Here is a 16,944-nt window from a genome sequence, read left to right on the forward strand (position 1 = left end):
ATGTCATGGGTGTTTATTGAGGGCTATTCTGAGATGTGTGTATGCAGTGATCTGTAGGACATATCTCTTACACCATAGATAAGGCTTGTAAAATTACATGCTGAAAGTGATGAGGTAGAGTGACCATATTATCCCTTTAACCTGGGACGCTCATGGATTACACAGGTTCTGTGGCTGATTAAAACCAGCTGAAATGTAGGCTTGAAGTCAGCCAGCCACAGAACCTGTGTAATCCATGAGCATCCCAGGTAAAAAATAGGATTTTCTCCTAGTCCGTAGAGGATGCTGAGGACTCCAAAAGGACCATGGGGTATAGACGGGATCCGCAGGAGCTTGGGCACACTAAAAAGACTTTGACTGGGTGTGAACTGGCTCCTCCCTCTATGCCCCTCCCCCAGACCTCAGTTATAGGAACTGTGCCCAGGAGAGACGGACATTTCGAGGAAAAGATTCTGTTAACTAAGGGCGAGAAACATACCAGCCCACACCACAAACATACCGTACAACTGGAGTAGCATGAAACCAGACAACAGTGTGAACTAACCACAGGAACAAGCTGACATAACTGATACACAAACCATGTGTAACCGAAAATAACCAGTATCAACTCAACTGCAAGAAACAGTCCGCACTGGGATGGGCGCCCAGCATCCTCTACGGACTAGGAGAAAAGGATTTACCGGTAGGTATTAAAATCCTATTTTCTCTTACGTCCTAGAGGATGCTGGGGACTCCAAAAGGACCATGGGGTCTATACCAAAGCTCCAGACCGGGCGGGAGAGTGCGGACGCAGCACCGATTGAGCAAACATTAGGTCCTCATCAGCAAGGGTATCAAACTTGTAAAATTTAGCAAAAGTGTTTGAACCCGACCACGTAGCTGCTCGGCAAAGTTGAAGTGCCGAGACCCCTCGGGCAGCCGCCCAAGATGAGCCCACCTTCCTGGTAGAATGGGTCTTTACTGACTTAGGCAACGGCAGCCCAGCCGAAGAATGAGCTTGCTGGATCGTACTACAAATCCAGCATGCAATAGTTTGCTTAGAAGCAGGATTTCCAATCTTGTTGGAAGCATACAGGAAAAACAGAGCCTCTGTCTTCCTAGTAAGAGCCGTTCTGGCGACATAAATTTTCAAAGCTTTGACAACATCAAGAGACTTTGGGACCGCCACAGCATACGTAGCCACAGGCACCACAATAGGTTGGTTTATGTGAAACGAAGAGACCACCCTCGGCAGAAATTGTTGACGAGTCCTCAATTCCGCTCTATCCGAATGAAAAATCAAATATGGGCTCTTGTGAGACAAGGCCGCCAACTCGGACACTCGTCTGGCAGACGCCAGAGCCAAAAGCATGACCACTTTCCAAGTGAGAAACTTTAACTCAACCTTACGCAAAGGCTCAAACCAGTGAGACATAAGAAACTGCAACACCACTTTAAGATCCCACGGCGCCACTGGTGGGACAAATGGAGGATGGATATGCAGCACTCCCTTCACGAAAGTCTGAACCTCAGGAAGGACGGCCAATTCCCTTTGAAAGAAAATAGATAAGGCCGAAATCTGTACTTTGATGGAACCCAACTTCAGGCCTGCATCCACGCCTGCCTGCAAAAAATGGAGGAAACGACCCAAGTGAAACTCCTACGCAGGAGCTGCTTTGGTTTCACACCACGACACATATTTTCTCCAAATACGGTGATAATGTTTCGCCGTGACCTCCTTCCTAGCTTTAAGGAGAGTGTAGACGCCATCATGTCTATCAGAGGAGTTTCCCAACGCCTTGTCACTTCTGCAAATATCTCTTGATGAAGAGCCCACTCTCCTGGATGGAGATCGTGTCTGCTGAGAAAATCTGCCTCCCAGTTGTCCACGCCCGGGAGGAAGACTGCTGACAGAGCGCTCACGTGCTGTTCCGCCCAGCAGAGAATTCTTGTGGCCTCCGCCATTGCCGCCCTGCTCCTTGTTCCACCTTGGCGGTTTACATACGCCACCGCTGTTATGTTGTCCGACTGGATCAGTACAGGGAGACCCTGAAGAAAGGTCTTCGCTTGCAGGAGGCCATTGTAAATGGCTCTTAATTTGAGAACATTTATGTGGAGAGAAGATTCCTGGCTTGACCATTTTCCCTGGAAACTTCTTCCCTGCACGACTGCGCCCCAGCCTCGGAGACTTGCATCTGTGGTGAGCAGGACCCAGTCCTGAATTCCGAAACGGCGTTCCTCTAGGAGGTGAGAGCTTTGCAGCCACCACAGGAGAGAGATCCTGGCCCTGGAAGATAGACTTATTTTCCAGTGCATGTGTAGGTGAGACCCGGACCATTTGTCCAGTAGGTCCCACTGAAACACCCTGGCATGAAACCTGCCAAACGGAATGGACTCGTAAGCCGCCACCATCTTCCCTAGCACTTGAGTGCATTGATGAATCGACACTCTTGTTGGTCTCAAAAGCTCCTTGACCATGGTCTGTATTTCTAGAGCTTTGTCCTCCGGAAGAAACACTCTCTGAAGCTTCGTGTCTAGGATCATGCCCAGGAAGGGCAGCCGAGTCGTCGGAATTAACTGAGACTTTGGCAAATTTAAAATCCAACCGTGATGTTGCAGAACTGTCAGGGAGAGTTCCACATTCTTTAACAATTGTTCCTTTGACCTCGCCTTTATCAGGAGATCGTCCAAGTACGGGATAATTGTGACCCCTCACTTGCGAATGAGCACCATCATTTCTGCCATAACCTTGGTGAAAACCCTCGGGGCCGTGGAAAGCCCAAACGGCAACGTCTGAAATTGGTAATGACAATCCTGCACCGCAAATCTCAGGAAGGCCTGATGCGGAGGATAAATCGGGACGTGTAAGTAGGCATCCTTTATGTCGACTGACGCCATAAAATCCCCCCCCCCCTTCTAGGCTGGAGATCACAGCTCGAAGAGATTCCATCTTGAACTTGAAAGTTTTCAAGTATGGATTGAGGGATTTTAGGTTCAGAATCGGTCTGACCGAACCGTCCGGCTTCGGAACGACAAAGAGGCTCGATTAGAACCCTTCCCCCCGTTGGGACGGGGGAACGGGAACAACGACCCTCTGTTGACAAAACTTTTGTATCGCAGCATTTACTACTTCTCTTTCTGGAAGAGAAACTGGCAAGGCCGATATGAAAAAGCGGCGGGGGGGGGCATCTCCTGAAACTCCAGCTTGTACCCTTGGGACACTATGTCTAATACCCAAGGATCCAGGGCTGATTGAGCCCAGACCTGACTGAAGATCCGGAGACGGCCCCCCACTGGCACGGACTCCCGCAGGGGAGCCCCAGCGTCATGGGGTGGACTTGGTAGAGGCGGGGGAGGACTTTTGGTCCTGGGTGCCTGATCCTGCAGGCGACTTCTTTCCCCTTCCTCTACCCTTTGAAGCGAGGAAGGACGAGCCTTTACCTCGTTTGTATTTATTAGGTCGAAAGGACTGCATCTGTTGATGGGGTGCCTTTTTCTGTTGTGTGGGAACATAAGGACTTACCCGCAGTAGCGGTAGACACCAGGTCAGCCAGGCCGTCACCAAGCAATACACTACCTTTGAAGGGGAGAGCTTCCATATTTTTCTTGGAGTCGGCATCAGCATTCCATTGATGGATCCACAGCGCCCTCCTGGCCGAGACCGCCATGGCATTGGCTCTTGATCCCAAGAGGCCAACATCCCTCGCCGCATCCTTTAGGTAATCTGCAGCGTCCTTGATATAACCAAGAGTCAAAAGAATATTATCTTTATCAAGGGTATCCATATCAGAAGCTAAATTATCAGCCCATTTAGCAATAGCACTACTCACCCATACTGACGCCACAGCAGGTCTGAGCAATGCACCAGTATTAACGAAAATGGCCTTCAAAGACGTCTCCAGCTTGCGATCCGCCGGATCCTTGAGAGCAGCAGTGTCAGGGGACGGAAGCGCCACCTTCTTGGACAAACGGAATAGAGCCTTGTCGACATTCGGAGACGACTCCCATTTTTCCCTGTCATCAGAGGGGAAAGGATACGCCATAAAAATTCTCTTGGGAATCTGCCACCTCTTGTCCGGCGACTCCCAAGCTTTTTCACAAAGAGCATTCATTTCATGAGAGGGGGGAAACTTCACCTCAGGTTTTTTCGCTTTAAAAAGGCAAATTCTTGTTTCCTGAACAGCCGGTTCATCAGAGATACGTAAGACATCTTTAATAGCCACAATCATGTACTGAACACTCTTAACTACCCTTGGGTGTAAAGTAGCCTCATTAAAATCGACATCGGAATCAAAGTCCGTGTCGGCATCTGTATGTGCACCTGAGCCAAAGCATCCTCCATGGATTTCTCCATGTTTGTGTCTGAGAATCAGATTTATCCAGCCTCTTAGACAACAAAGCCACATTAGCATTAAGTGTACTCAACATAGCAACCCAATCAGCAGTCGGCTGTGCCAACAGAGCCATTTCCAGCTCCTTTTCTGCGCCCCCAGTAACTTACTCCGGGGAGGAACACTCAGCCTCAGACATGCCGACACCAAGTACCGACACCCAACACACACACTGGCCAAATAATGGGGACAGCCTACAGGGAAGCCCGGAGAGAGAAACACAGAGGGAGTATGCCAGCTCACACCCCAGCACCCATATACTACACACAATAATATATGTCAGTAGCGCAGTAAAATAGCAATAAAAGCACCAAAATTATTTGTGCGCCCCCCCCCCCCCCGTTTTGCTCCCTGTTACTTGCGAGGAGCCTGGAGGTCCGGGCCAGCGCTCTCTGCAGCGGCTGTGGAGAGAAGAAAATGTCGCTGGTGAGCTGTACGGCTAAGCCCCGCCCCTTCCCGGGGCGCTTCAGTCCCGCTCAAATTTAAATTCTTTATACTGGCGCAGGTCTTATATATGGTGCCCGGGCACCGAATATGGCTTTCACCAGTTTTAAAAACCTCAGTAACTGCTGCCCAGGGTGCCCCCCCCCAGCGCCCTGCACCCTGTGAGTGCCGTTGGTGGTGTGTGTGGGAGCATGGAGCGCAGCGCTACCGCTGCGCTGTACCTCGTTACTGAAATCTTCTGCCATCACTGAAGTCTTCAGGTCTTCTAATACTCACCCGGCTTCTGTCTTCTGGCTTCTGTGAGCGGGGTGACTGCGCGGCTCCGGGAAAAAGCAGCTAGGCGAACCAACTGATCGAACCCTCTGGAGCTAATTATGTCCAGTAGCCTAAGAAGCAGAGCCCTTAACTAAGCAGAAGTAGGTCTGACTTCTCTCCCCTCAGTCCCTCGATGCAGGGAGCCTGCAGCCAGCAGGTCTCCCTGAAAATAAAAAACCTAACAAAAGTCTTTCTAGAGAAACTCAGTAGAGCTCCCCTAGTGAGTATCCAGTCAGTCCTGGGCACAAAGTCTAACTGAAGTCTGGAGGAGGGGCATAGAGGGAGGAGCCAGTTCACACCCAGTCAAAGTCTTTTTAGTGTGCCCAAGCTCCTGCGGATCCCGTCTATACCCCATGGTCCTTTTGGAGTCCCCAGCATCCTCTAAGACGTAAGAGAAAGGATAATATGGTCACTCTAGATGAGGGCTACTTATACAGGTGTATGGTCTGACTCAGTCCCTCTCAGTTTTTTAAATAATAAATTACAACTGTTTAACTGTATTTTAAAATATTGATTGTGTAGTACTTTTTTATGTCTTGAATACACTTTTAAATTAAAGGAGACAACTGCAACTGTCTTTATTACATGTGTCACATTTGTTTATGATGTTTTCATTACATTGGTACTGTATTTCAGCTTCTAGAAATGGGCTTTCCTTTATAAAGTATGCAATGATGTTCCAGAATGTGTCTCATCTCTATCACCACTGAGGGCACTTAAAAAAATGTTTTACAGCGGTAGACAGGCATTTGTAATGTTAATAATCTTTTCCTTTAGTAAGAAATCTTATTTTTGCATTTGGGATCAATACTAGGCACCTTACTACCTCCAGTCTGCACAGGACCTTTAGTTTCTATATCAGAAGGAAAAGTTTGCATTCCTACCATAATCTTGGTGGGCTCAGCAAAGTCTTTCGCAAACTAATAAGTATTTTATATAACAAATGGTAAGAAAGTGTAATATAACAGAATCAGTGAATGGTAAGAATGACTTGGATTGGAAAATACAATAAAAAAAATAATTTGCTTCTTGTGTGTATTCTCTTAGATCACGCTGACAACTATCGGCTATGGCGACAAAACACCTCACACATGGCTTGGGCGACTTCTTTCAGCTGGATTTGCTCTGCTTGGCATTTCCTTCTTTGCATTACCTGCAGTGAGTATTAAACACAGTTACAGTAATACATTATGGGGGTGATTCCGAGTTGTTCGCTCGCTAGCTGCTTTTAGCAGCATTGAACACGCTAAGCCGCCGCCCTCTGGGGGTGTATCTTAGCTTAGCAGAATTGCGAACGAAAGATTAGCAGAATTGCAAATAGAAAATTCTTAGCAGTTTCTGAGTAGCTCGAGACTTACTCACAAATAGTGTTCAGTTCAGTCAGTTTCGTTTCTGGGCCCTCATTCCGAGTTGTTCGCTCGCTAGCTGCTTTTAGCAGCATTGCACATGCTAAGCCGCCGCCCTCTGGGAGTGAATCTTAGCATTGCAGAATTGCAAACGAAAGATTCGCATAATTATAGAAATAGAATAGAAATTTCTTCACAGTTTCTGAGTAGCTCGGGACTTACTCCTACACTGCGATCAGTTCAGTCAGTTTCGTTCCTGGTTTGACGTCACAAACACACCCAGCATTCGCCCAGACACTCCCCCGTTTCTCCAGCCACTCCCGCGTTTTTCCCAGAAACGGCAGCGTTTTTTCGCACACTCCCAGAAAACGTCCAGTTTCCGCCCAGAAACACCCACTTCCTGTCAATCACAGTACGATCACCAGAACGATGAAAAAACCTTGTTATGCCGTGTGTAAAATACCTAACTTTTGTGTAAAATAACTAAGCGCATGCGCTCTGCGAACCTTGCGCATGCGCAGTAAGCGACTAATCGCAGTATAGCGAAAATCAGCAACGAGCGAACAACTCGGAATGACCCCCCTGGTTTGACGTCACACACACGCCCAGCGTTCGGCCAGCCACTCCCCCGTTTCTCCAGACACTCCCGCGTTTTTCCCTGGCACGCCTGCGTTTTTCCGCACACTCCCAGAAAACGGCCAGTTTCCGCCCAGAAACACCCACTTCCTGGCAATCACACTACGATCACTTCAACGATGAAAAATCTTCGTTCGGCCGTGAGTAAATCTACTAAGTTTTGTGTTAAAATACTAACTGCATGCGCACTGCGAACCATGCGCATGCGCATTTTTGCCTTAATCGCTCCGTTGCGAAAATCGGCAACGAGCGAACAACTCGGAATGACCCCCTATGTCTTCAGATATACAATGCTGTGGAATATAAAAATGATATACAACATGTAACTATGGTAGGAATAGTGTACTATAAACTGACTTATTTTTACAGGACTATGGATAGGTGCTCACTAGCATGTGCACAATTTAAAAAATCGCCTGGCTTCAAGGCACTTAATCTGCAGCAGCCGCTAGAAGCCAGGTAGAGCTGCCATGGCAGCAGGGGAGTGGCTTTTCTTTTATCATAGTCCGGACTGGCGGTCCTAGGGAGGAGGTAATATCTACTGTACCCCTGAAACTGCCTATCTGGCTGTGATTAATAGAAAGGAATACCAATGGGAAGTCATTGCCACTGCCAAGCAGTCATAGATGTGGTGGATTTTACTTGGGGTAAAATCTACCACTGCTTGCTAGTATTGAGGAACTACTTTTTGTCATCTAGTGCTTACATACAATGTAGGTTTGAAGTGGACGTTAAAGACGCATGTCTTGCAGACATGAAAGTGTTATAACAAAGCATGACCTACTGTCACATTGGGATCAACCCATCCTTAATTTAAACTTTTACATTTTTCTCTCAGTTGAATTCCCTTTAAACCCTAATTTATGTTAAATCACCAGAAAGTAGGAGGACACGAACATATCTCAAGTGACAAATATTCCAATTTCCAATGCAGAAATACAGTACATCAGGGGTGAACCTGGGATCTACTTTTTGTTCACTTACTTACCGATGATCTACCAGCGTCAAATAACACCAATAACGCTCACATTTAAAAATAGCATTAAAACTGATGCCATCAAATAACAGCACCAATAATAATGCGCACTTTTAAAAATAGCATTAAGAATGACAACATCAAATAACCCCCCTTTGTGTAAATGCCCTCCTTTGCAGATCCCCCCTTGTGCAGATACCCCCTTTCCAGTCCCCTGCATAATAGCCCCCTGTACAATACCCTCCTCCATGCAAATCCCCCACTTTGCAGATACCCCTCTTGTGCAGATACCCCCCTTCCAGTCCTCTGCATAATAGCCCTCTGTACAATAATCCCCTCTGTGCAGATCCTCCACCCTGTGCAGATTCCTCTTGTGTAAAAAAAACACCCTTTGTGAAGATACCACACTCTGCGCAGATCCCCCCTTTGCAGATCGTCCCTCCCCTTGTGACGAAACCCCCCTTTGCATAACATACCTGACAAGTTGTCACGCTGCCTAGCTTCAGTCCTCCCGCAATCACGGCCCCCACTTTCACGGTACATGGCCTCCTGCTGGATGCTTCTCCTGTCGTCGCCACCGCCGGCTGGATCAAACTGGATCCAACTAGCGCCCACGCTCCTCACATCGCGGGTGACATTATTACTTCACCTACGCACCCGCACACTGCATCCCTGGGAACTGTGAAGAGAAGCAGTGGCAGCAGGCTCCTTCCAGTTACTTTCTTTTAAGTCTGTCGCGGTCTACCGGCGGATGCTCCGCGAGCTACTGGTAGATCGTGATCTACCTTTTGGCCACCTCTGCAGTACATTGATACATCTGCTCATGGTTTTTTTTTTTTTATTCAAAAGTTTTTATTGACATTTTGTATATGCAGTACATATAAACCAAACTGTGACCCACCCAGCAACTTACTTATAATATAATGTTGAGGCTGCATTTGTGAGACCTAGAGAGAGGACAAGATAGCTTTGTATGCAGATGACATATTGTTATTTGTATCCAACTATGCCGTCACCATGCCTATAATCCGTACTATGATTAATGACTTTGGTAAATATTCAGGACTTCTGATTAATTGGGAAAAATACTGTATAATGCCGTTCAGGGGACGATGCCCAGAGAGTCCTAGCATACCCCCCCACTCCAGTGGGTGGAGGTTTTTAAATACTTAGGCATATGGATTTACCCCCGAGCCCCACACCCCCCTCCCTGTATACCACCCCAAACATTGACATACTTGGATCCCTACAACAAAACTAAACCCCCACTTCCTCTTCTATCAAAAATTACCTAGATTCTAAATACCTAGTACCAAAACCGGCGAGCAAAAAATTCAGCGGCGACTAGACATGTCGCAGCGCCCTCCGTTTATAGAAAGCATCCCCCTATATTGAAACTTCAGAAATATATTTAAATAACATTCCGGTGCGGAGCACGAACGTTAAAGTGACCCAGCCCCCGAGATTCCCCCAGACAAAACCCTATGCAGTGCCCAATAGCCTAAGCCATAGTCCACCACTGCCACTACCCAACTATCCACCACTAAGAGAGCAAGCGGCAATGCCCGCCCAAAGCCCATAAATGCAGTAGCCACACACAGTGGAAACAGGTGACTGTTACTCGATACATTCCCCCCAACACAGTAACAGAAGAACAAAAACCAAGCCAGCAATAAGTGAAAGAAAGAGCGTCCACATCAGAAGGATAGTCTCATATCCTCAGTCCGCGGCCATGGCCCGTCTCGCCGGCCTGGAGGTATCCAGCCACATGGAGGCCTCCCGAGGAGTAGAAAAGAATTTTGTCTCTCCATCCACCACAATTCTGAGCTTAGAAGGAAACAACATAGCATAGAATATATTCCGTTCACGGAGACGTCTCTTAACAGGAGTAAACTGGGCCCTATTTTTCTGAATCTCCACCACACAGTCCGGGAACACAGACACACGGGAGCCATTCCATAGCAGCGGGCCTTTAGTACGAGTCAGACGTAGGATAGCATCCCTGTCACGGTAATTAAGGAGTTTAGCTATCAAGGTACGGGGTGGCACCCCAGGCGGGAGAGGACGGGAGGGGACTCTATGAGCTCTTTCCACAGTAAAATAGGGCGAAAAGGAGTCAATCCCATAGCTGTCAGTGAGCCATTTTTCCAAGAATTTCTCAGGAGACTGGCCTTCCTCGCATTCCGGCAGACCCACGAATCCGACCCACATCCGTCAATTGAGCAGTAATAGCAGTGACTTTAGCACCTAGCGGGTTCACTGAATCCTCAAGAGTGGACGTACGGGCCACATCTGCTCATGTTTAAACGTATTATGGTACTGTATATTTGAATTATTGACTAACTTAGTTGAATGGATTGGAAATGCATTGTTTTCTGTTACTTACAGGGTAATGGAAGTTTAAGATCCATTAGTGTAGCTAAAAATCCAGGCAAATGGACCCTGGAATGCTGATTTCCATCAATGTCAAATGATCTCTTTTACATGGTCGAGTCACATTATTATGACACCTCTTTCTGCCGCGTGTAGTCCATAGAGTATGTCACGTGTCATGCACTGGCTTGGTGGGTATATAAGGTGTGTCTTAGGCCGTCTGCACACATATCACTCATTCCTGTCATGGATAAAAGGAGCGATTTATCCGAGTTGCCATAATGAATGATTATCGGCTTTTTGGGCCATTGGTGGCAGTAATTCTGAAACAGCGCAGTCTGTGAACTGTTCGCCTGCTGCTGTGGTGACGGTGTATCGTGACTGGGCAAATGGCACCACTGCGAATAATCAGTGTGGAAACTGCGGAGCACCACGTGCCATTGATGAGAGATGAACGTTGGTTATGAAAGCGTGTGAGGGCTGACCGACACGCTACAGTGGAGCAGCTCACCATCAAATGAACCTGGGGGCTATCAGACATGTGCCAAAAAAGACAGTTCAGTGAACCCTGTTGTGAATGGGGCTCCGAAGCAAACGGATGGTCACTGCACCTAGCTGGTGGTCATGATAATGTGACTCGACCGCGTAACATGCACTGGTAATAAATTATACTTATTTTAAAAACTGAACTAGATTAGTCAAACTTACCATAATTGCTGATACAGTAGGTTATATGTTACAAGTGATTTGCACTCTCTTAGTCAGTAACTCCCTATTTGGTCATTTGTTTCTTGTTGTAAGATATATTATCGTAAATGAAAGAAAGAAGAGTGCAATTTTCTGCTCAAATTAACAACATTATATCTTTAAACCTCAAATATATCCTCACGATCCACACTAATACAGTACGGTCGGTATCTTTGTTCTTTTGCAATTCACAAGACAAATCTTTTTTTCTTTCTTTTTTTAAATATAAACCATTGTGTTAGAATTAATGAAGTTAATTTCCTTCTTTCAGATTGTTGTCTGTGATTTGTAGCTCACATATTAGTCTTTGTCCACCAGAGACTTGTATTATTGAATTTATTCTTTTTTAGATCAATGGCTGCCTGAAAAGTTTTTAATGAGGCCACCAGTTAGAGTTTAAAAGTACAATAATATGGTTGATATGATTATTTGAGACCAATTAAAATGGAAAACCGAACGTTATCCAAAGAACTCAGTCAATGATATAGGCTGTTTCTAGATGTAATTTTACATTTGAATATTATATCTTAGAAGATACTTTAGAAATCCTTGCTACAGAAACAGATGGCAATTGCTGACGTTGAATTTCTGTGAAAATATATATATATATAGTATATTCTGTAGCTTACCATTTGGATTACTAACCCCCATTAGAAACCAATGTACAGATGTGTCCACATTCATCTTTGCTATATCCCGCCATGTATGGCTTGGTTTTGCATGCCATAGATTTAGCCATACCTTGTGATTTTTCCTAACTTGCTTCTTTAATATGTTACTTTATACATATTCTATTATGGCAAACAAAATATTTAAAATCCATCCACTCGCGACTCGTGAAAAACAGCTTAGCCGTGTTTTGCATGTTGTGCCAAATGTAGCAAAATAGCAAAGATGTAAGTGGACACATACTTAACCATTACTGTGACTCTGAAGAAGATCCAGGCTTTTGCTATAGTTGACTTACAAGATTTCGGTTCATTTATACTGTCACAAAGAACTGTGTGAACCTATCAAACAGTCCTGATTGGGTAAAACTATATATATATATATATATATATATACAGTATTTATCAGAGAATTTTTTTGTCTCTTGTTTTAGTTATAATTTCTATGTAAAAAAGTGAAGGGATCAGGATCTACGTTAATAAGCTAGCATGTAGTAGTTAATATTATATATTATTTATATAGGGCTCAGTATTTAATACCGGTGGTCACATGACTGACACAGCATCCTAACACTGAAGAGCCCGACTACGGATGGGGTAAGTATTACCCTCCCTTACTCTAACCCTTCAGGGGTGGTGGCTATGGCTAAACCTCCAGGAGTGTTGGCTACGGCTAATCCTCAAGGGGTGGAGGCTATGACTAACCACCCTCCTTAGTGCCTATCCCTAACCCCTCAGGCCCTAGACCTAACCTGTACTCACCTTCGCGATGTCAGCTGTCGGTGTTCCGGCACTGGTGTCCTGAGTGGTGTCGGTTTCCATCGATGCTCACATGACTGCCTGGATGCTGAACGCATCCCATTTATATAACACCACATACCTCACAACTGTCCCAATTTTAGTGGGACAGCCCTGCTATTCGGACACTGTCCCACAGTCCCACCTACGGACCACAGTGTCCAGCGGGTGCAGGAGGGGGGAGAGTTGGGGGAGCTTTTGATCACCTGCTGGGGAGCGCTGTGTATGCCCCTAAACATGCTCAAAACAAGGATGTGCTGCAAGATCACCCCCACATAGCTGAGGGCACTCCCATCCGATGCCACACCCCTTTTTTTGGTCTCAGTCTAACAAAGCCAAAAGTTGTTTTGACCACCTTGCTGCCCTGTAGTAGTATTTTACAAACAAACATCAAAGAACTTACAAATCTGAGAACACAATTTACATTTCAGTCCTGTATGTCAGGAGGGCGCATGTACAAAAGGAGAGCACCTGTGTACAAATCTCTGTAGGCTTTCCTCCCTGAAAAAATGGTGCCAGCATATCTAACGAAGACTCTGGCACTGTGCATATTTCAGGCAGCATATCAGCGGAGAAATGGTGCTGGTGGCTGCAAGTTAAGAAATGCAGTAGTTGCAGGGTGAAGTCAAAAGGGGTCCATGTGCACTGCACACCCTGCACCCATTATAGATACTGCATACCTCCCAACTTTCCAGTGTTTTGAGGCGGGACCTGGCATGCTTGAGGCGCATCTAGAAAGGGGGCAGAGCCTCGGGTGGAGGGGGCGGAGTCTCAGGTATTTGGGATTCGTCAGTTTGGGGGGGGGCGTGCCCAGCGCTCCCTGAGTGGCCGGGCAGCCCCCAGTTCCCCTCCCTGCACTGATAGATGTTGTGCGCATGCGCACGGCATCTATTCAGTGATCACCAGCTGCTTTGCAGAGCAGCGGTGATCACTGGCTCTCCCAACTGTCTCCCCTCGCACTGCAACCTGTAGGAGGGACAGCGGGACAGTATCCAATTAGCTGTACTGTCCCACTGTATTTGGAGCAGTTGGGAGGTATGATACTGTATGCTACTGCTACCAGCAGGTGCCTATATTAGACTGCACTGGGCCTACTCATACTGTACTTTGAAAATGTGAGATGTACAAAATCCAGTCCGTTAGGTAATGAATTAAGGCAGTGGTTCCAAACTTTCTTGAATCACGGCTCCCGATAGTATCAGTATGTTTGTGTACAGCACCCTCAGGCCTAAAGTTTCTTATGGAAAAAATTTTGAAAAAATTATTAAATTAATTGCGCTTACCTATCACCCTTAGGTTCTGTTATGTGGTGGTTTACAAGGTTGTGCATCTATCCACATATTTATGATTGGCAGCCACCAGCATGGGTTTTACCTGTTACACTGGCCATAAATAATCTCATTTGGTCCTGTACCACCAACTAGTGGCCAGGATCGGCAAAAGAAATCTTGTGGTCCGGTACACTGATACTGTATCTCTGGGCCCCCTCAACCACACTTGACCCATAGCCTCCTCCAAGCATCCCTACACACATATGTATATATATATATATATATATATATATATACACAGACAGACATACATATACATACACTACATACATATGCACATATACAGACGTAGATATAAAAAAATCTCTCTCTATATATAGCTATATATACTCGTTATAGATTCGCCCCTGCTAATAATGTTAGGGTATATATACAGTAATGCGTTAAACCAAAGAATACACAGACAAATACGCATGGAATATACAGCTATATACACCTTGAAAAACTAACCAAAGAGGTGATTGATTTTAGGATTACGCTATATGCAAAGTGACAAATAATGGTATTCATTTATTTAATGTACTTCTGTGCAAATAATTTGCTTGGTGTCCTAATTGGGGATGTTATAAATATGGTGCACTATAATCACTAGGCCTTGGAGTTTTAGGATCTAAAAAACTAAAACTAGATTTTTCAGTAAATGATTTAGGAGTTTATAGAAATGTATACATTGTATGAAAATATGTAAAACAAAACCATGCACCATATCATCAGAGCCGGCCATATGCATAGGCAAACTAGGCAATTGCCTAGGGCATTTGATATGCCTAGGGGCATCAGCATTTTCTGCTGATTAAAATGATATGCGGCATGCCTATATTCTGCGTGTAGCATTTTATATGCAGATACAGCCACAGTCTCACACAGTATATAGGGATGCTGCATATCATTTTAATCAGCAGAAGCTGCTTGTGCATCCTAGTTACAAAGCAATGCAAATAAGATGCATTTTCATAAAAAAAAGGTATGCCCTGCGTTAGCATTGAGGCAAGATTTATGAGGACACATCTGTATCTAGGCAGAGGCAGAGGTCACAGTGTTAGTTGCAGTGTGAGTGCTGTGTGCATGTGAGTGGGTTGGTTGTGCAGTAGTGTTCAGAATATGTGTAAGGAGCATTATGTGTGTCATGTAAAAATGCATTAATAATGTGTAACATATGTGTAAGGGGCACTATGTGTGTCATTATGTGTATAAGGGCATTAATAATGTGCGGCATATGTGTAACGGTATTACTGCATGTGTGTCACTATGTGTATAGGGGGACTAGTAATGTGCAGCAAATGTGTAGGCACTATGTGTGTCATTATGTGTATAAGGGCATTAATAATGTGCGGCATATGTGTAAGGGACATTATGTGTTAAAGGGCATTAATAAAGGTTGTCATAATGTGTAAGGCGCATTATGTTTATAAGGACATTAATAAGGTGTCTCATATGTGTAAGAGGCATTACTGTGTGGAATTAGATGTATAAATGCATTACTAATGTGTGGCATTATGTGTATAAGGTGCTCTACTATGTGGCGTTGCGTATAAAAAGGGCACTACTGTGTCGTCTTATGTGAAAAAACAGCAATATGGGGGGTCATTCCGAGTTGTTCGCTCGTAAGTGAATTTTAGCAGATTTGCTCATGCTAAGCCGCCGCCTACTGGGAGTGAATCTTAGCATCTTAAAATTGCGAACGATGTATTCGCAATATTGCGATTACACACCTCGTAGCAGTCATTTCACTGCTTGTCGTTCCTGGTTTGACATCACAAACACACCCAGCGTTCGCCCAGACACTCCCCCGTTTCTCCAGCCACTCCTGCGTTTTTTCCGGAAACGGTAGCGTTTTTTCCCACACGCCCATAAAACGGCCTGTTTCCGCCCAGTAACACCCATTTCCTGTCAATCACATTACGATCGCCAGAACGATGAAAATGCCGTGAGTAAAATTCCTAAGTGCATAGCAAATTTACTTGGCGCAGTCGCAGTGCGGACATTGCGCATGCGCATTAAGCGGAAAATCGCAGCGATGCGAAGATTTTTACCGAGCGAACAACTCGGAATGACCCCCATGGTGTGGTGTAATGTGAATAAGGAGCAATTCAGTGTGATGTAATGTGAATAAGGGGCTCTACTGTGAGGAGTAACGTTTATAAGGTAAAGTGATATTACTGTGGGATGTAATATGAATTATAGACACTATCACATGATCAATTGTGAATAAAGTTGCAGTACTGTGTGGTGTAATTTGAATTGGGGGTACTATTGTGTGGCCATGCCTCTTGCCAGCAAAAACACACCCCTTTTTAGGGCTGTGCGCCAAATGTGTGAACTGTTCCTATTTAAAATATAGGGGGTACAAACACCAAAATAAGGACTGCTGTGGGTGAGGGGTGATGGTGCTGGGAAAGAAGTGCAAGGTCAGAGGCGGAACCAGCAGTGGGGCTAGGGGGCACCAGCCAAAATCTTGCCTAGGGCATCATATTGGTTAGGGCCGGCTCTGCATATCATTATGTGTGAAACACTGTGCCTTTATTACAGAGGAGTCCTGCTACTTCCTTAGAGCATTTGCTCTGCGATGCGCCATGCCGTGGGAGGCTGCGATCCATTCGCAGCTGAGACATTCCCATAGAAGTGAATGGATAGCGGGTGCGTGCGTACACTCGCACCCACTTATCTCGGGAGCCAGAAGTCACGCTGTATACACTATGCAGCAAGGCTGTAACAGGACATATCTGTATTTCTCATACGTCCTAGAGGATGCTGGGGACACTTCAAGAACCATGGGGTATAGACGGGATCCGCAGGAGACATTGGCACTTTAAGACTTTGAATGGGTGTGAACTGGCTCCTCCCTCTATGCCCCTCCTCCAGACTCCAGTTTAGAATTGTGCCCAGGTAGACTGGTCACACACAGGGGAGCTTTACTGAGTTTCTCTGAAAAGACTTTAT

General features: G+C 45.6%; 1 protein-coding gene across 2 annotated transcripts in view; it reads left to right on the forward strand.

The window, feature by feature from the left end:
• The window catches only part of KCNQ5 (potassium voltage-gated channel subfamily Q member 5), a 1,045,273-nt gene that overhangs the window by 757,832 nt on the left and 270,497 nt on the right, over positions 1 to 16,944 (forward strand). For both annotated transcript variants that reach the window (XM_063916808.1, XM_063916809.1), the window contains exon 6: positions 6,177 to 6,287. In XM_063916808.1, the coding sequence (XP_063772878.1) occupies positions 6,177 to 6,287 (111 nt within the window). The remainder of the gene's footprint in view (positions 1 to 6,176; positions 6,288 to 16,944) is intronic.

This window comes from Pseudophryne corroboree, chromosome 4 (genome assembly GCF_028390025.1).
Source record: "Pseudophryne corroboree isolate aPseCor3 chromosome 4, aPseCor3.hap2, whole genome shotgun sequence".
Classification (NCBI taxonomy): Eukaryota; Metazoa; Chordata; class Amphibia; order Anura; family Myobatrachidae; genus Pseudophryne; species Pseudophryne corroboree.